At 35.1% G+C, this 24,366-nt stretch overlaps 3 protein-coding genes and 1 long non-coding RNA gene across 9 annotated transcripts; 3 read left to right on the forward strand and 1 right to left on the reverse strand.

Moving 5' to 3' along the window:
* The first annotated feature begins 19 nt into the window (after window positions 1-19).
* AIF (Apoptosis inducing factor) lies at window positions 20-3,763 on the forward strand. Its single transcript, XM_066284933.1, has 13 exons — window positions 20-431; window positions 485-552; window positions 772-924; window positions 983-1,052; window positions 1,103-1,227; window positions 1,288-1,418; window positions 1,539-1,714; window positions 1,949-2,140; window positions 2,225-2,343; window positions 2,481-2,678; window positions 2,740-2,851; window positions 2,908-3,113; window positions 3,172-3,763. The coding sequence occupies exons 1-13, from the start codon at window positions 338-340 to the stop codon at window positions 3,433-3,435; spliced, it is 1,908 nt and encodes a 635-aa protein (XP_066141030.1). The 5' UTR covers window positions 20-337; the 3' UTR covers window positions 3,436-3,763.
* Window positions 3,764-3,765: 2 nt separating this feature from the next.
* Window positions 3,766-12,872, reverse strand: norpA (no receptor potential A). 2 transcript variants are annotated; one of them, XM_066284926.1, is made up of 18 exons: window positions 12,554-12,872; window positions 11,221-11,601; window positions 10,789-10,986; window positions 9,646-9,725; window positions 8,891-9,127; window positions 8,644-8,838; window positions 8,379-8,587; window positions 8,081-8,323; window positions 7,809-7,996; window positions 7,425-7,569; window positions 7,212-7,369; window positions 6,913-7,152; window positions 6,250-6,477; window positions 6,005-6,199; window positions 5,898-5,952; window positions 5,666-5,843; window positions 5,324-5,585; window positions 3,766-5,269 (listed from the first exon to the last, which is right to left on the reverse strand). In XM_066284926.1, exons 2-18 carry the CDS (start codon window positions 11,389-11,391, stop codon window positions 5,012-5,014), a joined length of 3,240 nt encoding a protein of 1,079 aa, XP_066141023.1. In that variant the 5' UTR covers window positions 11,392-11,601; window positions 12,554-12,872; the 3' UTR covers window positions 3,766-5,011. The 2 variants fall into 2 exon arrangements, with proteins under 2 accessions (XP_066141023.1, XP_066141022.1); XM_066284925.1 differs by lacking the exon at window positions 9,646-9,725 and adding an exon at window positions 10,559-10,638.
* On the forward strand, window positions 11,854-12,561 carry LOC136340692 (uncharacterized). Its single transcript, XR_010732350.1, has 2 exons — window positions 11,854-12,005; window positions 12,079-12,561. It is a non-coding gene; the product is annotated as an uncharacterized lncRNA (long non-coding RNA).
* A 742-nt stretch (window positions 12,873-13,614) lies between the features above and the next one.
* Window positions 13,615-24,343, forward strand: tho2 (THO complex subunit 2-like protein). 5 transcript variants are annotated; one of them, XM_066284922.1, is made up of 30 exons: window positions 13,615-13,759; window positions 13,816-13,912; window positions 14,788-14,938; window positions 15,006-15,137; window positions 15,194-15,309; window positions 15,367-15,500; window positions 15,556-15,809; window positions 15,875-16,043; window positions 16,189-16,339; window positions 16,392-16,552; window positions 16,604-16,814; window positions 16,872-17,192; window positions 17,397-17,534; window positions 17,661-17,778; window positions 17,970-18,314; window positions 18,368-18,656; window positions 18,709-19,004; window positions 19,065-19,231; window positions 19,319-19,512; window positions 19,566-19,732; window positions 19,787-19,859; window positions 19,912-20,014; window positions 20,069-20,225; window positions 20,282-20,450; window positions 20,510-20,547; window positions 23,148-23,330; window positions 23,730-23,790; window positions 23,838-23,941; window positions 24,028-24,092; window positions 24,170-24,343. In XM_066284922.1, the coding sequence occupies exons 2-30, from the start codon at window positions 13,851-13,853 to the stop codon at window positions 24,198-24,200; spliced, it is 4,560 nt and encodes a 1,519-aa protein (XP_066141019.1). In that variant the 5' UTR covers window positions 13,615-13,759; window positions 13,816-13,850; the 3' UTR covers window positions 24,201-24,343. The 5 variants fall into 5 exon arrangements, 3 of the variants coding, with proteins under 3 accessions (XP_066141019.1, XP_066141018.1, XP_066141021.1); XM_066284921.1 differs by having other exon boundaries at window positions 13,626-13,912; XM_066284924.1 differs by having other exon boundaries at window positions 13,626-13,912; window positions 23,163-23,330.
* Window positions 24,344-24,366: the final 23 nt, after the last annotated feature.

A 24,366-nucleotide genomic window follows, 5' to 3' on the forward strand; every position in this document is an offset into this window, starting at 1 on the left:
ACACGTAAACGTCAGCTACGTCACTATAATTATACTTAACCTCATTTGGAGCATTGTTTGAAATTTGAAATCCATAATTTTTGAGCAAGTATACCATTTTCTACCATAAAATATCAAAATAACGTCCCAAATACTGAGCTGATTCAAACAAATAATTCATTGCAGCATATTTCATAGTTTTTCTCTACGTATTAAATACGCTACGGATGGTTTCTATGGCACTGGCACTGTCACGGCCATGAAACTTCTGTCTTGTGTGATTTTCAGGAGTATTTCCTTTACAAAATAGCTTTTGAACCAACTTCCTAACTAACCAGCAGGTACACTACCAGCAATTATGATTCGTGTAAGGAAAATCTTGAACGTAATAAAAGTTATACAAGTAAGAAAGGCCCCATTTGTCACTTGCCGAAATGATTATTCCTTTAAAAGTAAGATCTTTTCATTTGCAACCGTCTTATTGTTAATTTTCGATAATTTATAGGACCTTTACTGACCTCAACGTCATTTTTGACTTCAAGGAGTTGTTTAAGTAGTGATGGAGGCAAAAAGGTAGAGAGTGACCCCTGTCAAGGTCCCCTTAAGTCCCGACCCTCCTCTTCACAGTCCCAGCAGCCTGTAGATAGTGTTAAATTGAAAGCTTGCTATTCTGACCACTTGAAATTATTTACCCACTCAATTTCTCTGGTAGTTACAATCCCTTATATCTCCTTATCGTTTATATTGCTTTTAATGCAAAAAAGCTGCCAATATAATTATTTTTGTTGACAGAAACCTTTGCAAAATTCTTGTAAGGGGTCTAATGAATTGGGTAAAGTACCCCAACCTGGAGGGTCGTCGCAAGAAAATGAAAGAAAACAGAAGCAAAAAATCAGAAAAGTGCTATTATTTGGAGTTTTATTTGCAGCAGCCTCAATAGGAGCTGTAGGTATTTAATGCTTGTAGTACTTATTGAGTCTAATAGAACTGTGATGGTTTAAAGGTATATTATGTTGGAATGGAAGATACTCCTGGTAAGAAAAAACAGACTGGCAAAAAGAAAGAAAAAGATGGTAAGTAATTTCAGTTTTGTATCATTAGATTTTTAACTGTTTCTTTGCAGAAGCATTTAAAGATCCCCAGTCATCTCAAGACATTCCAAAATATGTGCCTTATCTGCTTATAGGTGGAGGCACTGCCTCTTTTACTGCTTTCAGAGCCATTAAATCTTTAGATCCAACAGCCAAGGTAAAATATATTAAATTAAGTAATGTTTAAATTATATCAAGTGTGTTTTGTATATTTTAGGTATTGATAGTAACTAATGAAGCTTATTTCCCTTATATGAGGCCACCACTTTCGAAAGAGATTTGGTTTAGTGATGATAAAACTGTAACTCAAAATTTGACTTTTAAACAGTGGAATGGATCTGAAAGGAGGTACTAATATTTTGGTATAGTGAAGTATATTGTAACTGTATGAGTTGCATAATTTAAAAAAATATATTTTATTTGGTCTTCTTATAAAATACATTTTATTGTTTTTCTCTTTACTTTTAGTTTGTTTTATGAGCCAGAAGATTTTTATATCTCATGCAATGACTTGATGGATAGTGAGCATGGAGGTGTAGCAGTAGCCAGAGGGTGGACAATTATGCGTTTAGATGTTACAGAGAAGTTGGCCTATTTAGAAGATGGAGAGGCAATTAAATATAACAAATGTCTAATAGCAACAGGTAAGTGATCATAAGTGAAATTATATATAACCATGTCCAAATTCAGATTAATTACAAGGACAAAATGTCTCAAAATTTTTATATATGCATCTAACAAATTAACACATAAATGACAAAACCAGCTAGAAAACTAACACCTTCTGATTTTTAACAGCAATCCACTGTAACTAAATACATATTGTCATAAAAAATTAACTCCCTGTTAAAAATTACATCTTACAATTTTTTGTTTAGGTGCCACTCCCAGACTCACTTCAGTATTCAAAGTAGCAACTGCAGATGATAACTTGAAAAATCATATCAAACTTTTTAGAAATATTGACGATTTTAAAGAAGTATTTGAAGCCTTTGAGGATGCAAAGTCAATAGCTATAGTGGGTGGGGGGTTTTTAGGAAGCGAATTAGCTTGCGCATTTGGGAGAAAAGGTAATTTACTGTTAAAAATAAATGCTTTCAGTCTATACTATTTCTAATTACCAAAGTTTCAAATGGTACTTGTTTTGCTTTTAGATGATAAGAAAACTAAGGAGATTTTTCAAATATTTAGAGAAACAGGAAACATGGGTAAAGTTTTACCGGAATATTTAAGTTTTTGGACATCAGATAAAGTGAGGGCAGAAGGGGTAAAGGTAAGGTTTCAGCTCTATTGTTTCCTACATTTTGTGGGGACATCAAAATACCATTTTCTAACCTTCAGGAGTAAAAAAACAAACGATGAAAATATCTGCATAAAAATTGAGAAACACTTTATTGTTCTTTTATGTAGGTAGTACCAAAAACAGAAGTGGTAGGAGTAAAATCAAAAGATGGAAAAGTAGAATTAATGCTAAACAGCGGGAAGGCCCTTTTAGTCGATTTTGTAGTCGTGACTACCGGAGTCGAACCAAATACGGAGTTAGCAGAGAAGTCTGATTTGGAAGTGGATCCAGATCTTGGTGGATATTTAGTAAATACAGAACTACAGGTAATTACTTGATCATTCGAGTTTTAGACAAATTATACATTTTATGTACAATTTGTAATAGGCTCGAACTGATTTATACGTCGCTGGTGACAGCGCCTGTTTCTATGATTCTCGTCTAGGCAGGCGACGAATTGAGCATCATGATCATGCTGTTGTGTCCGGGAGATTAGCTGGTGAGTAACTGAAAAATTTTTGCTAAAACAATGAAATTACAGGTGAGTTTTTTTAGGCGAAAATATGGCAGGGGCGCGTAACGCCTATTGGCACCAAAGCATGTTTTGGAGTGATTTAGGTCCGGAAGTTGGCTATGAGGCCATCGGTATCGTGGACTCGTCTCTACCCACTGTGGCCGTATTTGCTAAACAAACCGAGAAAGACACGCCTCTAGCGGTTGTAGAACAGACTGGAGACGGCGACAGATCAAAGACTGAAGAGGTTAGTATGAGGATGTTTTAAAATTCATATTTTACATTTTTGCTGTTGTTTAATACAGTTGCCACAAGAATGTGAAAAATATCTCTCAGACGAAGAAAAAGAAAAACTTAAAGATTCAAAAAGATTACTACCGAATGTCGACAATGGTGAGGATTACGGAAAGGGGGTAATTTTTTACTTGCGCGATGATGTAGTGGTAGGAATCGTGCTCTGGAACGTTTTCAATCGCATGTCGATTGCGCGGCAAGTGCTCAAAGATCAAAAGAAATACGACGACCTTAACGAAGTGGCTAAATTGTTTAACATACACGGAGAGGAATAAATGTCATTAATTGGTTATGGAGTAAAATTATTATTGTCCAGCAACTTTACAAGAGGTGCGAGATAGTTAACACGGGTTTACATTGATAGTGTTTTGTTTTCTGTTCGTACCTGTCAGTGTGCCAAGCCCAAGCAAAGAACTAAATAATTGTATTGAATGAGTGAAACCCCGCTTCTGCAGGCAAAGGTTATATTAACACTACTTTTTGCATATGCTTATTAGCTAAGAAATATGAGTATATAAGTTAAATCATTTATATTTAATTTGTGATAATGGAGTTGTTGAGACGGATGTTTATTATAGTGTCAATAAAATTTGCGTATAAACATGTGCTTTTTTTATTTGTAGATTTATTTCAGAACAAAGTACAGTTTTAACTACAGCTATAGAAATAAAGATATATGGCCTGACATTGTTGCCATTGTTAGTTTTCAATATTATTAACTGATATATCACAAAACGAACCGATATTCACACAATAATCAAAATTACATTTCAATTTTGAGTTTGTCATATTACTAGTTGAAGCATTGTCAGACCATTAAACATATTTCAATTTCCCGGATTCTTATTGGATGAAGCTCTAACAATATTGTAAAATTAACAATGATCACAATAATTATACCGTAAATCAGATCAACTTTTTATAAAATAAAATAAGATATTGAATTGACTAGCAAGCAGTACCTTAAAGAAAATTGGCAAGATAATAGTTATCAATATAGCCGAAAATACCAGTTACGTGTGCATTCTCTCAACTGCCACATTTTACTTACTATTTTACCCAACTTTAAATACCGTCTTGATACTATTTTAATAACACTAAAGTTTTTAGACAATCCAAACAACATAAAAACAATGGTGCAAGTATAGAATTAATTACAGGACTAGCTTATTTGAATTGAATTAGATCAGCTATGGCTTGACCTGTGTGTAGTAAATGCAATCTAAATCTACTATGTAAAGGGCAAGAGTTCAGGTCACTAACATAGAGTTGAAGCAAGAAGTGTAATTTGATAAATTTTGTTTCTATAGCTATGGGCTATTCACATTTGATTACACTTTTTTAGAAATAGCACTGATATTTTTTTGATAAAAGCACATTCATTTAATTTTAATGAGGCAGGAAATGCGGAAAATCTAGTATTTATAACACGCCTTTTACTATGGACTATTGATTATAATGTTAACCGTCGCCAAGAACTGTTTACTACATCGAGCGTATACATTGTTTACGTTAACGTGCGTTCTGTTTGATTCTTTAGTACGGATTTTGTGTTTGCATTACCGCACAAAAACAATAAGTTTTAGGATTCTATATTCTATTTAAATAGATAATTATTTTGATAGGAGATTGCAAAAATGTAATAATGTACAGGGGGTTCCGTTAAAAAAAAATTGAATACTTTTAGATCTTTTGGGATATCATGTATAATATGAAAATAATTTTAAAACTAACCATAGTAGACCCCTATATAGCCCGAAAGCGAAATTTTTTGAAAGCCTCGTATTTGCCTAATATTCCGTGCCGTATAGCGTGAATAACCCTCTATGGTGCTAAACATATTAAAGAAATTTAAGCGAAAAATTCTATTTTTGACGACAAGTTGTATTCTTTCTCTTCATTTTTGTACATATCGATCATTTTCTGTATGTCTTGCGACAACGAACCTAACTGCTTCTCATGAGTTATTTGCAACCTCTCCTTTTCCCTCGATTGCTTAATAATGGCGGTTTTGCGCTCCTCAGTAAACTTCTTTGTGTTGTTCTGTTGCTTCTCTTTCAGCCTACGCTCTTTGTCTTTTTTTGTTTTAAGCGTTTTGTCATTCGCAATCTAAAAATCCAAATAACAAACCATAATTGGTATTTTATAATGGAAAACGCGAACCTCTTTGCCGGTTTCCACGGCAATTTTTGCTTGTTGACTGTTCATTTCCTTAATTTCCTTCTCATGTTTCGCTTCCAGTTGCCGCAGCTGCTGAGCCTGCAGAAGTTCCATGTGTTTGCGTAATAGTTCGCGTTGGTCATTTAATTGGGTGCGCAAAAACTCCCACTCTTGTTTACGGTGTTTCTCCATAAGCAAGCTCCATTCGACAGTTTGTTCGGTGATCAATTTTCTGACCGCTGGATCGTTTATTACATCCGTCTTGCTAAAATTATTTTAAGAATGCCACGCTTGAAAACACTATTTTAAAATTTGCAGAACAAAATGAAAAATGTTTTCTTTTACCTTTTTCCCTTAATGATTTTTTCTATTGCAACACACTGGGATTTCTGAACCCCTCCTTTCTCTTTTTGTTGCTTCTTTTTCAAGGTATCGTAATCCTTTAACTGTTTCTTAGTGGTTTTTTGGAAAGCTTTGTCTTGCTTGATGGATTCAATGGTAATGGGGTCGAACACTAATGGTTCTGGAACAATTTTTCAAAAATCTAGACGGTCTCACGCGTAAAATTTTTACTTACCTATCTTCCGTTCTTCCCTTTTCACTTGCTTCTCAGCTGCTTTTTGATCCGTCACCTAGAAAAAGTAAACATTTCTAAAAGTCTTGCGGTAGCAACTCAAACCGTACCTCAATGCCCATTGACGACATTTGCTCATTCTGCTTGTCCCGGGCATCTCTAAAAGCCCGTGGATCGCTCAATGCGGCCATAAAGTCTTCAAACCCGTCAGGAACGTATATTTTCAGTTCTATATTGCAGAACAACATTGGAAGAGACATTGGAAAGTTGGCATCGGTCCGCAATGAGATATGACGGTATCCCGCCTGTGGAAGTAAAGAAATATTGCCAAAATTCGTCAAAGAGAGATACATACTTGCAGCCCATCTAATGGTAAGATCCGCTGTCCAAGTAAGCGTCCATTTTCGTCGTAGACTCCGAAACGCAGGACTGCTAAATCTGGTAACACGACTTTGCGAAACAAAAAGGGTTCTTCGTTGTATACGGGATTAAGGCCGTTGGCAGGCACCAAGCGAGTTCTGAATTCTTTCCTTATGGTGTCTGTTGGTAAGCCGTACATGTCAACTTCGACGTATGTGCCAATCTAAGAATATATAACCACTTTTTTTTATTATACAGATCATGATACATTCTCTAAAATGTACTTGAGCGAAGGATCAACGCAGCACGACATTTATTAATAATTATGAAAGAATATGTGAAATTTATCTATTAATCAAAACCTTGTTAAAATAGACCTTAAGACACTTTTTGCTCTTCCTCTTGACATATACACGAGTTTTTTTTTCTAATAATCCGGTTTTGTCAACTAAATTTATGAATAAACGTGATCATACACGAGGAAAATCAAAATAATTACCGACAAATTTAACAAACTAGCTATTGTTGACCAAATTTGAAATAACTAATTTCTAAGACGACCTATGCCACGGACTTTAATACTATTTTGTAGCACAAACTTTCCTCTATAAATGCCTCACGGTTGATTTTCTTTAACAATAATTTAAAATTCACTGACCTTCTTATCAGACAAAAATTGCCCGGCAATAACTTGCACTGAACATTGGGCAGCAATGACCCCATCTACTGGACACTCGGCAAAAGGGTCAAAAGTTCGATCCGGTCGTCGCATGAAATCTGGCTTTAAAAGATACCCGCAATTTGCGTTATATTCGAATTTGCCTTGATTTAACTGCATCGGCAAATCTGACGTTTGGAAGTTAAGCGAAACCATTTGGCAACCAGCATTCCAAAACACCTGAAATTATTTGAAAACTAGCGAATTCCTTGTAAGTTGCTCAGCATTAAAGTTCTCACCTGCGGCATGTAGTTGGAAGAGTTAGCTCGAGCTCCGCTGGGGTAGATGCGAGACATTTGCCTTTTGTTGTAATTAACGAATTCTATGGCTTGTTGCTTCAACAAGTTTAGTCCAACAGGCTCAGAGAAGCTTGACATGTTATGATGGATTTTCTTTTCTTTAATATGAAGATTATCTGTAAGTTATGAATCGCAACATAAGCTTGCAATTACCCTCAGATATGTCAAAACTCTGAAATTTAATTGGTTGGGCATAGTTCACCATAGAACTGAGGAGAGGATGCACACTTGTTGTAGATCCGGTGTAAGTGATGGTAACTTCCGGTCCCTCTCCAGGAGGAGCATCAGCAGCGGGAGTCTAACATTAGATTTATTGAAATGCAAAGAAAGTATCTGTTCATATGTATCTATTTTAAGTAATAAAACCTGAAGGTCGGGGTATTTGTTGAGTTTTACACATAAATATTTCAACTTTCATTTAAAATTATCGCTGTTAATTTATCGGTGTGCAATTGCCGTTGCAATTTTTCGATAATAATTGCACCGCTAAATGAATGGTTTAACGTTAGACAGAAACATCCACTCTAATAATCTTACCTCAACCGAAATATCTGTAGGTATCAACCTCTCAGTACTGGCATTTGCATCCTCCTTTTCTTCATCTTCAATTACCAATTCTCCCCTACGAAACAACTCTAGTTCCTTCTTCTCAACATCCGGCTTGAGTCTCTTGTTTTTAATTAAAATTTTCCTTTTTAGACATGATGGTGGAGGTAATGGCGCACCTAATAAAAATCACCATTACTAAAATTCATTCATAAAATGCCTCTTCCAAAAATATATAGCGGTTTTTACCATCACACTCGTACCTTTTACCAGCGGATAATCTTCCAAAGGCTCCTTTAAAAGCAAATCCCCGAAAATTTCCTCGCAGTATCTGGCCAGCTTTAACTGTTGAGTTTTACAACAGTGATTTTCGAACGACAAAATTACCGGAAAGTCAGACGTGACAAACGCAGTGTCCCTGATTGCGTAAATCACGTCTTTGAATAAAATATCCGTGCACATTGCGCGGCCGTGAGTTATAATCGGCTCCTCATCCTCTCCTCTACCTGCACACATATCCACAATTAACCGTTTCTCTGAATACAAAGGTTTTGATCGTACCATTCCAACAATCTAATTCTACACAACGGCATCCAGCCAATAAAACTTGACGGTACATTTCTACGGAGGACTTTCCACCAAACTGTCTCCCACTAAGATAAGTGTTATGGCTTGAATTTATGTAATAAGCGCACAAGGGTTGATCCATGTCCATATAGGTGTCTAGACGGTCAAGAAACACTGGAGCGTTTTCGTCGGACATAAGATATCTAAAAACAGTCACTGATTAAAGTTCTTCAGCCTATGGGTTTTTGTTAATTTATACCTAATAAGCCCATCTTTGCTAAGTTTATTAGTTTTCAACAGCTCCTCGTCGGTTTCGTAGGTTTGAATAATTTCAATGGCACGCTTCTCATCATACAAGGGATATAAAATCTCATTAAGTCTTGGATCCCTCTGTTTCTCATTTAAGAAATTAATCAGCTGATCCACAGTCATGCAATCGCCTTTTCCCTGAGTTCTGTAATGAAACAAGACGTAAATAAATCGAGTTTTATGCAAATCACACTTACATCATTCTAAACAACTCCTCAATATCGTTTCTAGGGCAAATTTTATGGTATAGCCCGTAAAACTTTTCGAATGTGAACTGTTCTGGCTCGATGCTGTCGTTTTTCTCACTGGGCAGGCCCAGCTCAGCCAAGAAAGAATAGACAAGCTTCTCGGTTCGCCCAGAAGCGAAAGTTCTGGCTATTACTTTCACTGGTATTTTTCCTTTTTGATCTACTAGAAAGCCTAGTCGCATCCAACTGAAAGTCAGGGTTTGCTATTAATTTAATGGTACAGGTTTAATTTTAAGGTAGAAATTTTTCACACTCATGGAACCAAACCGAATGTACAGGGTCTTCTCATACTAAATGATCAATTTTAATTTTATATATAGATTCATTTTTCAATAGAGATTTTTTTACATATTCATGAAGAGTGGAAATAGTCACTCTGTATATTCAATTTGTGTTTTACAAGTAGGTACCATTGGACTGAATTTTACTCTTTACAAAACAAAGTATGCCAGATGACACAACCACATCACACAGGGACTAACCCAAGCATCAAAATGAATACCTAATGTTTGAACAATAATTGTATCTAGCTTTTGTACTACCCTATTTGAACTAAGATTTAATCTCTATTTTTGCAACTAAATTACTTTTGTACGGTTTAAATTAACAACAAATCTAGACAAAATGGGGAAAGGCTGTTGAACTTTAATGTGATTTGTATTAAAATGTGCAAATTAGACTCGCTACGTATCGTATTCACTTACTGTTTCATCAGAGCAGTTCTAGGGCAAATATTAGCCATTTTGTTATTGTGAGTGACTTCTCGTAGACTTGCTTGCCAGCTCTATATATTTACATATATATACAGTATATCTCACGACTGTGGTGTTATGAAGGAGTGTATGTTTCCGTGCATCTATATCTATAGTGTACAAAGAATGAGGTAAACATAGTGAGTTAGCTGCCATATACGCGCTTTTACTGCTATAGTCAGATCGAACTCCGTAATGTTGCCGGCTTGTTTAACTAAAAATTTTTTAGCACATCTGATTCGTGATATCTTATATGCAATCTTTAATAAGCAGCTTGTTTATTGTTCTGCACAAAAAGGGGGCCGAATTGAGCATTTAATTTAGTTCTTGTTTTTGTTTTAACTTCCATTGATTAAATTTTTATTGACTTTTTATTTCTAGAATTTTATTGTGTTTCATATTTAAAAGTTATTTCACTTTGAAAAGAAACATTATTTGAAATAATTTTGAGAACAAATGTCAATAACAGTCAAGTAACCTGGCTGTTAAAAAAAAGCTGGCAATGTTGCAGAGCTCAGCTTGGCAATAGCAGTATACACACAGAGACATAGACTTCTTTATATCACTAGTGTTGTGAGATGTGCTGTACAGGTATATTATCATGCATAAAATCAAATGTGTTACAAAGACAGTAATAACATTATAATGTTGGATCATTTAACTTTGGAAATAGAAACGAATAAAAAGCAGACACTTAAAACAAAATAGTGATAACATTAAAGTAAGTACTCAGAAGACACATTATTTATGTAAAATGAGACATTAGAAGTGCAAGTATAACGGGTTTTGTCTCATGATGAAATTTACACGCAAACATTGACCATTTTAACAAAAATAGCATGCAGTAGAGGTAATCTTGACTTACTGTTTTTTCAAACAAGTCATTGGGCAAACATTGTTAGCTTTAACGTTGTGAGTAATTTTTCTAAGTCCATCCAACCAATCCTTGAAAAACAATTTTATTCTCAATGTGTTAACAGTCACTGTTAAAAAAATCATTTTCTGTTAACAACAACTAGGTATCCATGCAAATTATTTATTCAATAGCAGGGAAAAAGTCTCAGTGATCTATTAAAGCTTTTGCAAAATACAAACCTTTGCAACTTCTGGGGATGGGCAAATAATGTGCTGGTAATTAATATTAATGTAATCAGTTCCACTGCAAATTGTCAAGGATTTCTCTTCCAGATCATTGCCATGCCTTTTTATGAGGTTGTTCAGGAGTCGAGCATCTTTGGGTACTCCCCCAGCTCTTATATCACTTACTTGACATAACTCTATAACATCTCCCTCCTGAAAAAATCAATCCAGTAAGTTTCGCATAAATATTGTATAATGGAAGCTATCACACTTTATTAAGCCAGTGAAATTCAAGGATGGAGCACATAAAAATTGGATATGAATAGGAGTTGAACTGATTAGTCTTTCAGTTTTCTTTATTTTACAAGTGTAGATTTGAAGTTTAAATCAATTTATATTCTCATCTGGATATCAAAGTAATAGGCCAAAGAGCAATACCATACTTACACGTCCATCACTTTTCCAATATATAAAAAAGCCATAGTCATCCACTTTGACGGTGGCTCTTTGCTCCAATTCATAATTGTCTCGTTCTTCAGTCCACCTATCTATAACACACCCTGTAAGCAGGGCTTCAGGAACTGCTATCCGCCAATTAAACTCGAATTTCTTTGTCATGTCTGGGATATCTTTCCCGGATGCCCAAAATCATAAATAGTTGAAAGCTATTGAGAAGTTTAGATATTTTTACATCTTGTTTATTTTCTTATTATTCTTTAAATTTTTGTTAAGATTGTGACGTTTTAGAATTTTAAGCGTTAAATGTAGGGTTATGTTTCAGATTAGAGTCCCTTCAGTGGGTGTGTTCATACTGGTTGACATATACATCTGAAAACCGTCAACTGTAACTAGAATCAAATGCAAAAAGAAAACGTTAATAATAATGCTGAATCAACGCAGGACATGAATTGTACGTTCACTTTAAAGAAATTTCGATTACAGCAAAATCTGGCTTTAAAATCCTCAAAATTCTAGCCAAACATGAACTAGACTACGTCTCTAATGTCACTGTTTCCCACGAAAATCTATTCATCTTGGTTCTGGTCGGTTCCAATAACTCGCAATTGAATGAAATGAAAATGCTTAATCTTACCGGACATGTTTGTTTGGTTAAATATGTTTATTTAGTTTTCTGAATCTTATTTTTTTGTTTTTTTACTAAATTTTTGTAATTTCATCTAACCTTTAACACATATAACGAATTATTAAAAAAAAAACGCTGTCTGCTCCGGGTAAATGCAATTTTGTAACAAATAACACAAGAATTATCTAATCTCTTTAAAACTACTTTTTATTATTTAACAGGAAATATATCCAGAATGCCCAACGAACAGCTCATACAGTTTATTGCCCCTAAATCTAAAGTTCATCAGTTCACAAATGTAATTTCTGATAAGACTGTCCTGTTCCAAATAATAAAACTAGAAGAAACTCTTATCATTTACATAAATGATATTCGGCAACCTTGCTGCAACAACATGTCCATAGCAATGAACACCAGGTTCTCAAGCAACCCCAACACAGCTCAGCTTTTAGGAAGTAATGAGCATAGCGCCAACAACGTGGCAAGCAGAATTGCAAAGAAAATTAATAAGACAGTGTTTCTTAGTTTAAATTTAGAGGATACAAGGTTTATTACTCCTTTAGTGGAAAAGAGACTTAATGAGGAACTGGATAAAATATTAGGGCTGTTTAATTGAATTTCTATGTATTTCATTTAAAGAGGACTTTGAGATGAAAGATGTCTGTAGAAAATTTATAAATAAAATACTATACTTACTAAAGATATTTCATAGGCTTTCTTTCAAAAAAGTGGACACAATCAAAAAAGCTACATGTAAAATGCGCAAATAAAAAAACTTAATTTATGTCATTTCTCCTAAACATAACTAATTAAATTATCCTAATCTAATTAGAATACTAATTAGATTTAAATCTAAAAAGTGGCTTACAAAAAGAATGTAAGTGGGTAAATTAACACCTCATATTTTGGACTGTTTATTTCAATTTATCAGAAATTAAGTCAAAATTATATGCTTTTCCCTACAACAAACTTCCATGTGTAAATCCAGAAAAAAAAGAAATTAAAAGTCCATCACTTGTTGCCTTCATTTCCAGTAACTTCCTGAGCTCTGTCGTTACCCCCTGATTCATGCACAGCCTTATTTTTCAATAAATAGTCGGCCAGGGCGTTTATAGGATCAACAGGCCGTTCTTTGGCCAGATATGATAATCCACTCATTAGTATTGGCACTACAGTTTGATCTAAATACTGCCTTGTCGGTAAGCTGCTCAAGTCTGCTCGGCTTTTCTTCACAGAGTTATCTTGGCTCTCCATTTCTGCCAAATTATAACCTTATTTATAATTATAACAAATTATAAATAAAATTAATAATAACCTATTTGCATAGTATAAAAAGGTTTGAAGTCTTTGATGCTGTAAAACAAGGTAGTTTAATTTAATTATTTACCTTTTATTCAGTTCCCTTTCCGCTATTAATTGAATAATAGTTATTCAATATTTATTTACTTTTTGCTGTCCAGCTGATTCTCACCTGACTGTTTGAAAAATTGGACGCGTTCAGACTAGTAAAACTGGTCGTACCTCGTAGCAGCTTATTTGCATTAATAGAAGAATTAAGATTCTGCACAGTGTATACTAGAGTTTATGTGTAGGCTTGAAACTTCAATAATAAATGGCGCGTTTCATGTAGCAGTTCACCAGTACCGTTGGCTCGTTGCTCTACTGTTGACTCCGACCACCTTTAGTTGAACAAGACCAGGGCGAACAAGAGTTGCAGCTAGTGTCATGACGTCAAAATTCATTTTTTTTGTAAGTTGTCACTTGTATTGTCATGTGTCTTTAAGAAGGAAGCTGTAGCTGTGAATTGCAGCTGAATTGAAGTAGTTTTTGGAATTGTATTTCTATTTTCTTTCTATTATTGAGTTTAAATTTAAAGTTAGTTCCATGAAGTTACACAATACAGTAAGAAAGCGTATTAATGTACATTTTCTTCATTAACTAAGGCTTTAATCTGTAAGAGAGCAAGAATTTAAACTAAGAAGCACACAGTACAATGGCTGCAGCTTTTTCCAGCGATGTTTGGAAGAATTGGGAGAAATCTGGCCGCCAGGAATTGTAAGTTTTCTATTGCAAATTCATCTTTTGGTTGTCGTATTGTTGTGTATTTTTGTTATCCACGTTAAAACCGCTTTAAAGTATAAGTCTAACTTCTAACCTTAAACTCTAGCTATCTCTTGTATGTACAAATCCCCTGACGCTGCATTATGGTTAACTTATAGCAAACAGGGTTTCAATACATAATTGTTTTTTAGAAAGTTACTAAGATTAGAATCATATTCCATTAATATCGAATCCAATTTGGATTTGACATTAACTTCAACTTATTTAATGGATGTTGTTAATCTCAAGTTGCTCAGTTCTACAGGTTTTAAAATATCACATGGTTCAAAACACATTAAATGGCAATAATTCCAGGTTGCATTACTTGTAACATACAAATTCTGTAAGAGTATCTTCTAGTATCCAAAGTTGACATTGATTTTTGTAGAATCTTTATCAGCATCATATTACCCACATAACTTATGGTTTAGCAATGATCAACACAATAACATTTGTATTTTGGATATTTAATATGTGAATAGTCTGATTATTTGGGTTCTTGATTGAGCAAGGGATTTTTCTGCAATTTGCTGATATTTTGGTGACTATCAGAGAGATTTGAGGTTTGTTTGCAAATTGGGTAGTGCAAACTTGCTCTTTAAATATATTTCAAGTTGCTTAAGCTTTTACCTGATTTTTTGTGTCTTAGTTTATTTTCTATATGCCAATAAATTATTTTCCATTTGTTATTAATTTATTGATCATTTGTCCTTTCATCCTTGAACCACAATCTGTAAAAGTTATGAAATTTTATATTTGTATTTCTTAAAAATCAGTGAATATCTTCGAATAATTCTAATTTTCAAATAATATTTTTCAATTCATTACAGTATACGTTCCTGTACAGCATTACTTAAAACCAGTTCACCTACACTAGACATTAATGGGAAACTAGCCGGTGGTATAAACCTATTGATTGATAAGGGAGTTAAGGGCTTACTAAAGAAAGATGCAGTACTGAGTACCTTACAAGAATTAGTAGTAAGTATTGATTTTTCTTCACTGAACTATTAACAGTTCTCTCTATTGTTTATTTTTATGTTTTCAGTCTATTCATAGTGATGTTGCCTCCGTGATCTGTGACGTATTAAATGTAGCAGATGGCATTACGTCTCAAGTAGATGCAGAGGACTCTAAGGATAGAGCAAATTTCTGCCTGATAGTTAAAGATTGCGAAAAGGTGTATTATGTTTTAATTTTATGAGAAAATAGTTTTCAATTAAATTATATTTTTAGTTCTTATCAGATAAGCTGCTGAAGGAACGACTGGAAATTGAAACATTGCAAGAGGTCGGGATACTAAAAAACAGGACGTTTTACTCAAAGTTTATCAAAATTAAAACGAAATTATAGTAAGTCGTGCATTTTAAGTTAAAATCGTAATTATATATAATAATATTACTTTTCAGCTATAAGCAAAGAAAGTTCAATCTGTTTAGGGAAGAATGTGAGGGCTTTGCCAAGTTGCAAACCGAACTAAACAAACAATTTAATGATAAAACTAATGCAGATAGTCTTATTGACATTGTTCATTCGCTTATAGGTGCGTTTGAAAGCGTCTTAATTGATACTGGCATTTGCATTGAAGTCACTTTCAGGCTGTTTCAACTTGGATCCAAACAGAGTGTTGGATATCATTCTTGAGAGCTTTGAGAGCAAAACCCAAGACGCACATATTTTTGTACCTCTTATTAAATCCTACATTAAAGACCCTTACATTATCAGTGAGGTGTTATCCACAAAAATAGCGTTCCTTAAGAATGCGGAAGAAGAGATTCCTTCCTCATTCTACGTTTTATTGGCATATTTGTTACAGCACAATTTGATAACACTGGATAATATTTATTCAAAAGTAAATAAGCCGATTCAATATGAAATTCCTAATCTTGACAAAGTGAGATTATGACTTTATTTTAGCTTACACCAGATGATAAAATTATTCAGAAGGATCATGAAAAAGCTTTAAAAGATGCCTCAGAATATGTGCGTAAATTACAAATTATATCGCTGAGTAGCAAGGAGAAGGAGGATGAAAAGGATGATGCAGATGTTGCTGAAGATTTATTTACTGGCAACCAAAAATTACGTAAGTTATCTGAAGTTTCTTTATAATTTGAACTTCTGAAGTCACGAAAATACCAATATACTATGTATTTATGGAATTAGTTCATGCAAGTGAAGAGTAAACTATACAGCATTTCCATACATGGGTATTTTTTTATTTATTTCAGGGCTATGTGAGGCTTTACTGCTGATCGGGGACTGGACAAACGCTAAAATTATTATAGATCTTCTGCCTGAACACTGCGTAATTGGGTTCGAACCAATAGCATTGGCTGTATGCGATCTGTTACATTCGCTCATTGAACCTTTGTATGCAAAGTTAGTTTTTCTTTATTTTGAAATCATCTCTAGCTAAAGATAGATATTTAAGATATTGCTTAGCAACTTCTAACCTCAATCGCACTCCCGTACCTGCACACTCCAACCCGTTGGCTCCTCCAGTTGTTCGAACTTTAGAAGGCCTTGAACAGCACGTGATTCCTATGTTGAAATATTTGGGATCATCGCTTCATTATGATCCAGTTTTAATGAGTATGGCTTCTATCTTTGAGTCACATAATCTTTCATGACACTCGTTTTTAGGCAAATTATTGCGATTATTTAAAGCGATCCTTCAGGATATGAATATGGAAACCGGTAAGAGCTTCGAACCCATCGACAAAGGTTCATTATATTACGATATAATTTCCGTCCTCGACGCCACCATGTTGCCATCCTTGTCTTATTTGGAGTGCAATTGTTGCATTGCAGAAGAGATTTGGAATTGTGTGAAACTGTATCCGTATCAGATAAGGTAGGCGACTTCTTTAAACTGTGAAATTCTTACTTATCTCAATTTTTCCAATTTTAGGTATTGTCTATATGCGAGATGGAAAAACGACACTTATTCGGTGTATCCCGAACTAATGAAAAAGAGAGCCGACTCTGAAAAACAGATAAAGAATATCATGAAGCGCGTTAGTAAGGAAAACGTGAAGCCAGTTGGTCGACTAATAGGGAAGCTGACTCACTGCTCGCCAGGGTTTTTATTTGATTATGTGTTACTGCAAATTCAAGTCTACAACAACCTGATTAATCCTGTGGTGGATTCGTTGAAGTATCTTACCAACCTTTCCTATGATGTTTTGGGGTATTGTGTTATCGAAAATCTGGCCAACGCTGATAAGAAGAGGTGAGCATCTATTTTCAGAAGAGATTGTAAGGCTTTTAATACTTCCATGTTCAGCTTACGTAGAATAACACTATTAATCTAAGCATTACATGAAACGGTACACACGATTTTGTGTGATACGTTTTTTCAAAATCGTTGACAAATGGATATATCGTTTTTATTAACACACAGATTAATGTGACACTTTCATTTTGTTGCTTTCAGAGTTAAGCATGACAGTACTTCTATATCTATGTGGCTACAGAGTTTATCGATTTTTTCCGGTGCTGTGTACAAAAAATATTCAATTGAGCTCACTGGGCTGTTGCAATTTGTCGCAAATCAACTAAAGGCGCAAAAAAGGTAAATTAATATATATATATATAACTAAAAAAAAATGGGTAATACCTCATTTGCTGATTTTTGGCTTTGAAAAATAAAGTTTTCATGACAAAAATACTAAATATTAAAATTATAATTAATATATAGCTTAGATCTGCTGATATTGAAAGAAGTGGTGCAGAAAATGGCGGGTGTTGAACCCAATGAAGATTCCACTGTCGATCAACTGTATGCAATGTCAGGAGGAGAATTGCTCAAGGGCGAGGTAGATATTTTGCTATGATTAATTAAGCCATTAACTTCTCTGCCCTTGCCTAAAATTTAAAGTTACAGAATATCTGTTAAAATCAATGAATTTTTTCTCTTGCATTTAAGGGCACGTTATCATAAAACTTTGGGACGGGGATATGAGCGGTTTTAATATTTAGCCCTGTAAACATGATGTAAATTTTTCAGGCTGGGTATTTCAGTCAAATTAGGAACACCAAAAAGTCCTCGTTACGACTCAAAGAAGCCATGAATGACAACGATTTAGCTGTTGCTCTGTGCCTTCTGATGGCCCAACAAAATTATTGTGTTGTCTATAAAGAAACCCAAAAAAGCCATTTAAAATTGGTGGGAAAATTATCCGATCAGTGCCAAGACACTCTAGTTCAATTTGGTACCTTTTTGGGTTCCACTCTGACCATCGAGGAATACGTTACTAAATTACCCACCATTCAATTCATGCTTTTGAATTTCCACATTCCCACCGAAGTCGCCTTTTTCCTCGCAAGGCCCATGTTCAATCATTCGATCAATGTAAGTTATTTCATTTAATAAATAAACATTGTTTTGATGATTTTTCTATTTAGCAACGTTATGACCAAATACGCAAAGCGGATTCGAACTATAAAAAAATGACTACTTCATTGAAACATCAGAAGTATTTTGAGGCCGTTCAGGAAGTAATGCAGCCAGTCCATAATTCTCTTTTGCCTCTGCATTCCCCTAAAACATGGGAAGATGTTACTCCTCAATTTTTAGCGACCTTTTGGTCTTTAACTATGTATGATTTGTGCGTGCCTGAGGATATTTATCAGCAGGTTATCAGCAAGGCCAAGCAACAAAGTGCGGCAGCTAACGAAAATATTGGTACAAAAGGTATGGATTCATATGTCGATACTGGACTAGTTTATCATTGTGGAGTTTTTAGGCAAAAAGGAACAGGAGCGTTGTAACTCCCTAGTGGAAAAGCTTTTGGATGAAAAAAAGAAGCAGACAGAACATGTGGAGAAGGTTTTGTACAGACTTAAACAGGAGAAAGATAACTGGTTTTTATCGAGATCTGGGAAGTCGGCGAAAACCGAGTCGATAACTAGATTCCTACAGCTTTGCTTATTTCCTAGATGCACGTTTACCCAGATTGATGCTATTTATTGCGCCAAGTTCGTTCACACTATTCATATATTAAAAACTCCTAATTTTTCGACGCTGCTTTGCTATGATCGTGTAAGGTTCTTCGGTTCTTTGAAATTTTCAGCTTATTTTAATTTCCCCGTGTCATTTTAGCTGTTTTGTGATATTACTTATTCGATAATATCCTGTACGGAAAACGAGGCATTACGTTATGGACGATTTTTATACGCCATGTTGGAGACTGTGATGAAGTGGCATAAATCACAGGAGGTGTTTGAGAAAGAATGTTCGAATTACCCGGGTTTTATGACTAAATACAGGTATGAGATAAGAATCTTGTGGCGATCTATAACTACAGTTACAGTAACGGTCACAAAAGTGCATATATATATTTTTTTTTACTTAAGGGTGAGCAATCATACAGCAGACAGCCTGGATAATGTGGGTTTTGAAAATTACCGTCACGTTTGTCACAAGTGGCATTACAAACTAGCCAAAGCGGTAGTAACTTGCCTAGAGTCCAAGGATTATGTACAAATCAGAAACGCCCTTATAATTCTAATCAAAATCATACCGTTTTTCCCGGTTTTAATTAAATTGGGTAAGTCACTTTCTACATGAATAAAACGCATATTTTACAAAAGAAACTTATAGCTCAATTCTTGGAAAAAAGGATCGAAAAAGTGCGGGATGAAGAGAAAAACAATCGGCAGGATTTATTCACTTTATCAAGCAGTTATTTAGGGCAATTGAAGCAAAGGCTAAACGGGGGGCATATGATGAAGGAGAGTGATTTTCATATTCCTGTTGAAAAAGATAAGGTTATAGCTATAGCTAAAAACACGCGTGTCCTTGTTAATATTATGTGAATTTAGGCGGGAAAAACTTTTCAAGAACCCATTGCAACTAATGGCAAAGACGCTGACAGGCTTAATGGAGATTCCAAAGGTTAAGAGCAAAAGACATAAAAAATAAAATAAAAATTATCTATTTATTTTAGAGAGAGCAGTTAAAGAACTGCCTGAAAAAAAGCCTACGCCAATTCGAGTTGTTCATGAGGAAACCAAACCGACAAAAGCGAATCCTTCAGTCACGGATTATTTGTAAATCTGTGTTTACAGTAAAGGTTTAGTATTATATATCTAAATAATTTACAGGAATTCAGATAAAAATGATGAGAAATCGTCTCGTGAAGATAAATACATAAAGAAAGACGAAAAGCGTTTGTCAAATGAACTGGACAGAGAAGCTAGAAAGGAACGTAGAGAAGAGAGGCTACTGGAAGAAAAATCCAAAAAAGCAATTGAGCAAAAAGTGAGCTTATCACTACCCGCGTAGTTATATTTGTTTATTTTGAACATTTATGTTAGGATGAGAGACATATTGACATCGTTAGTCCTAATGAAGATCGGTACTCCAGTGAACGGCAAGACCGGTTCTATGAGGAGCGTAGTGCGCATTGTCTCAAAGAAGACCGAGACAGTGGAGGGCCTTCCGGGAACATCGGAAAACATGGGCAAGACCCAGAACTCCACAGACGTAAGAAATCATCATCAATTATTGTTTTTAACGATTAACCGAAATCTTCTGTGTTTCAGATTTAAAAAGAAGAAAGCTGGATAGTGCCACCGCCAAGGTTAGTATCGGAATAAGGTAGCAACGCTACAAGTTTTAGGGTGTCCGCAATCCTCTTTTACAATCCACTACAACAACGGGAGATTGGGCTGAACAGTGTTTTATAGACTTTGTACGAGTACGAACTTTGCGTAAATAAAATGCGGGTTTAATGGCGGAAGTCGCTGCGTTTGCATATTTTGGTTTAAGCCATTACGAAGATGGTTTAATGTTCCAAATTCGCTTAGAGGAGGAATTTGTGAAGTACCAATTGAACAAGAATAATTTAATCACAATTGATTGAAAACCATCACTTGAAGCAGAACAATTTTGGAATAAACAGGAACGGAATGGAAGACGAATTTAAAATCTAAATTATAAGCCTCAGATCAAGTATATACGTAGCAGAATCAAAAGAACAGCATATTAAACATTGCGACTTTAAGCATGAAAAAATTAAATGGGAGAGCAATTCGGCACCAGAAGTTATGGAGAGTGTTCATCACAACTGAGAAAGCTTAATCCTGTGATCAAAAATAATAGTTGACTAGTACATCTACATTGAGAGATGAATCAAATCTCAATAAAAATATGAAGATTATGTAAATAGAAAGGTTTTGGAAATTCAGGCAAAAAACCAGAATGAATTTTCAAGAAAATGTGAGCCTCAAGTTGGGCACAAATACAGCTTTGATATTTGATATAAAGGCAAATCTTTTTACTTTGATGCAAATACAATCTCAAAGCTGCTCGGCTTCCTGTATATCAAGAAAGATTAATAGTGTTTGTCACCTCACAAGCTTTAATTTCACTCGCTGAAGATCAGCGTCAATCACAGATACACAGAGGGATTGAAGATCCGAGATGTTGCCAGATGCGTTTCATAGTTTCTTCATTGTGATTATCAGCTGCAAGAAGTAATGAAGAAAATGCGAATGCCTACGAAGAAATTGAGAAATTTTAACACAAGAAATCCATGACGAAGGACGCAAAATGCAGGTTTTGCGGAAGATGAAGCCCGAACGGTGATGACTCCCACCCCGTACCTCCTTTTTCCTTTTCGACCGACGATATTTTGCTGGACTTTGTGCGTTTTCTGTATCTGTTCATTCACGAGACAGCCCAATCTTCCTTGACCCGAGATTCGAAATTTGGGATTGGGTAAGGTAAGTACTACGTCAGGTTAGTAAAGTTTAATTAAGAATTTGTTTACATATAATTTAGTGTGACTAAGCGATTAAAAATGGTGGTATCCAAAGTTCTGGGAATATATTTTAAGTTTAAAGTAACGTTCGAAGCGCGTGTCTAGCGCTATGAACAGTACTCTTGAACAGTGAACCAATAAAAGTGGTTAAATCGCTCCAATTCTCACATAAATAAAATATGTCTGAACTGTTGTTTTTGGGATGGCGGACCTTATGACTCGCGGTTTCTATTTTTCCTTTCTAATCAGATGTCGTAGCGCTAGACTCATCTTCGAAGTATGTTGTGTGGAAATATTACTGCATGAAATCGAAGAGTATCGAAAAATCAGAAAAAAGTAAGAACTTGATAAGCCGGGTTGGTACACCAGGTTATAACAGAAAGTGGGTAAAAAATACAGGGTGTCCAATTTCAAAATAGGAAATGAGCAGCGTGATTTTCGGTCACTGTCAAAATGATCTGCAAAAAATCTTAATGATTTCTTACAAAAGTGGTTCAAAACGGAAGAATATTGCTAATTTTGAAATCCTCGGTCTATACATGTTATCGGTATTTTCGGAAGTGGTCGCTCGAAAATATCATATTTAGATTTATATTAACTGGCTATGGTCACCGTTATCTAAATACGATTTCAAGAAATCCTCATTTTTCTCATAGAGGGGCTATTTGAATCACCCTGTATAGCTACTCAATAATTTTAGAGCATTTCTATATTACGAACTGTTTTCTAAGAAAATGTTGCTGCGAATAGAGCAAAGTGGTCGACATCTGTGATCGCTTTTGCCATAGAATTTTTGCCATTACCGAAAACAGTCTAGTAATACGTTATTTTTCATTTGCGTGCAGGGTGACTCTTTTTTTGTTAGGTGGACCAGTGAGATGTAAGCCTGAAATTCGAGTTTGTATTGCTCCTCTTCGGTATTTCTGACTATTATCGTTTGTCGTGTACCGTGTAAATCCCTCGAAAGAGGGCCACCCTGTATTAGTTCACTAAAAATATGTTTCAAAACGCCGAGATAATTTTGAATCGACATTGATATTATGTCAAAGTTGTCAATTAACCGTGACCTTATTGAACTTTGGCCACTACCGAAAATAGTTCGGAAATTGATTATTTTCCGGTTGCGTGCATGGTGGTTTTCTTTCGTTAGGTGGGCGAATAGTTGGAAAAGGGTCACGCTGTATATTTCGTTAGTTTGCTTAAAATATCTCAAGATTTTAAAAATAATTTTGAATATTGTGTGTGTTATTTATTCCCGTCCCTATTCAACTCGAATAAGAAGGTCGGAAACCTTTTGGTCACATCATACTCCAGTTGATACTTCCCAAAATTGATTCAAGATCACCATGTTTAGTAAGCGCCTGACATTGAGAATAAACATTCTTTCCATCCTATGGAAATCTTTAAAACTTTGGTAGGTCCGTTATTTTCAGGGCTCCAAATACGATGAGCGCAAACGGGGCATTTCTCAGCCGACGGAAACTTATACAGTCCAAGAAGAAAAAAAGGAGCGATCTTCAAAGTCGAAAGACCGCAGGGACAAATCGGTCGAAAATGTGAACAAAGATTTGAAGAAGGACCGGAGAGTCGGTCGAAAAAGGGTAGGTGTCAGTGGTGGCATATATGTGTATGTACATAGTATTTAGTACATAGTGTAGTATATAGGTAGATAGTATGATAGTTGTTGGTTTCTAACTTCATCTTGTTAATCAATTAGCAGATTTTGTAGTTAATCATTACTGATTATGGTAAAAAGTATGTTGACTTTAAATAAACTTTTAAAAACTAATTAAGATTAATTGGATATGGTGTAAATGTAGCTCAATGAATATATCAAAGAATGTGCTCAAAGGCAAATTATCTAATACATTGGAAATATCATTAATGCGCATTGGAAGTGGAGAAAAAGTAAATGGTTAGATATAAAATGAAATAATAATAAATGTAGCTCCCAATACTTAATTATCCGTGAAGTAAGCATTGTTAACATCTCTTTCAAGGATCGCTTGGAAGAGGCAGCACAGCAAGATCTTACGAAGCGCAGGAGAGATGAGGAAAAAGGTGAGTGCGTTTTAAAGGTGGTTAAATATCTGAAGATTTGTTTTCAGGTAAAATATCGCATCAAAACGGGGACAAAGTGGATCAACCAGTTGTGGTAACGAGGGAGAAACACCACAGGAAAGCGGAGTCTAGGGAAATCCGGGATTCAAAGGTATTAGGGTTTTTTTGTCTGTTTGAGACTTCAACTCATTATCTAGAATATGCGGTCGTTTCTCATGCAGAATTTTTATTTGTTAGGAAATATCTCCGCAGTACTCGAGTAGAGACAAATCGCACGAGAGGAGCCAGTCCAGGGAGAAACAATATCCTTTTTAAGCACTTTCAGGTTGCTTTATGTCTAATTTCATGGCTATCGAAGCCTTCCTTAACTGTTGCTTACCAGGTCGAGTTCAGAGAACAAGAGAAGATAGCTGTTGCAGTCAGCCGTTCTGGCGGAAGCCCTAAGAATGATTGCGATACCAGTGAAAAGCCAACAGAGAAAATGATTTTCCAGATATTGATGTAATGATTATTATATGGGATGTGACTAATAATAAAGCATTAGTTTTGATTACGTCTGACTACTGATGCGTCACC

Source organism: Euwallacea fornicatus, chromosome 8 (genome assembly GCF_040115645.1).
Source record: "Euwallacea fornicatus isolate EFF26 chromosome 8, ASM4011564v1, whole genome shotgun sequence".
NCBI lineage: Eukaryota > Metazoa > Arthropoda > Insecta > Coleoptera > Curculionidae > Euwallacea > Euwallacea fornicatus.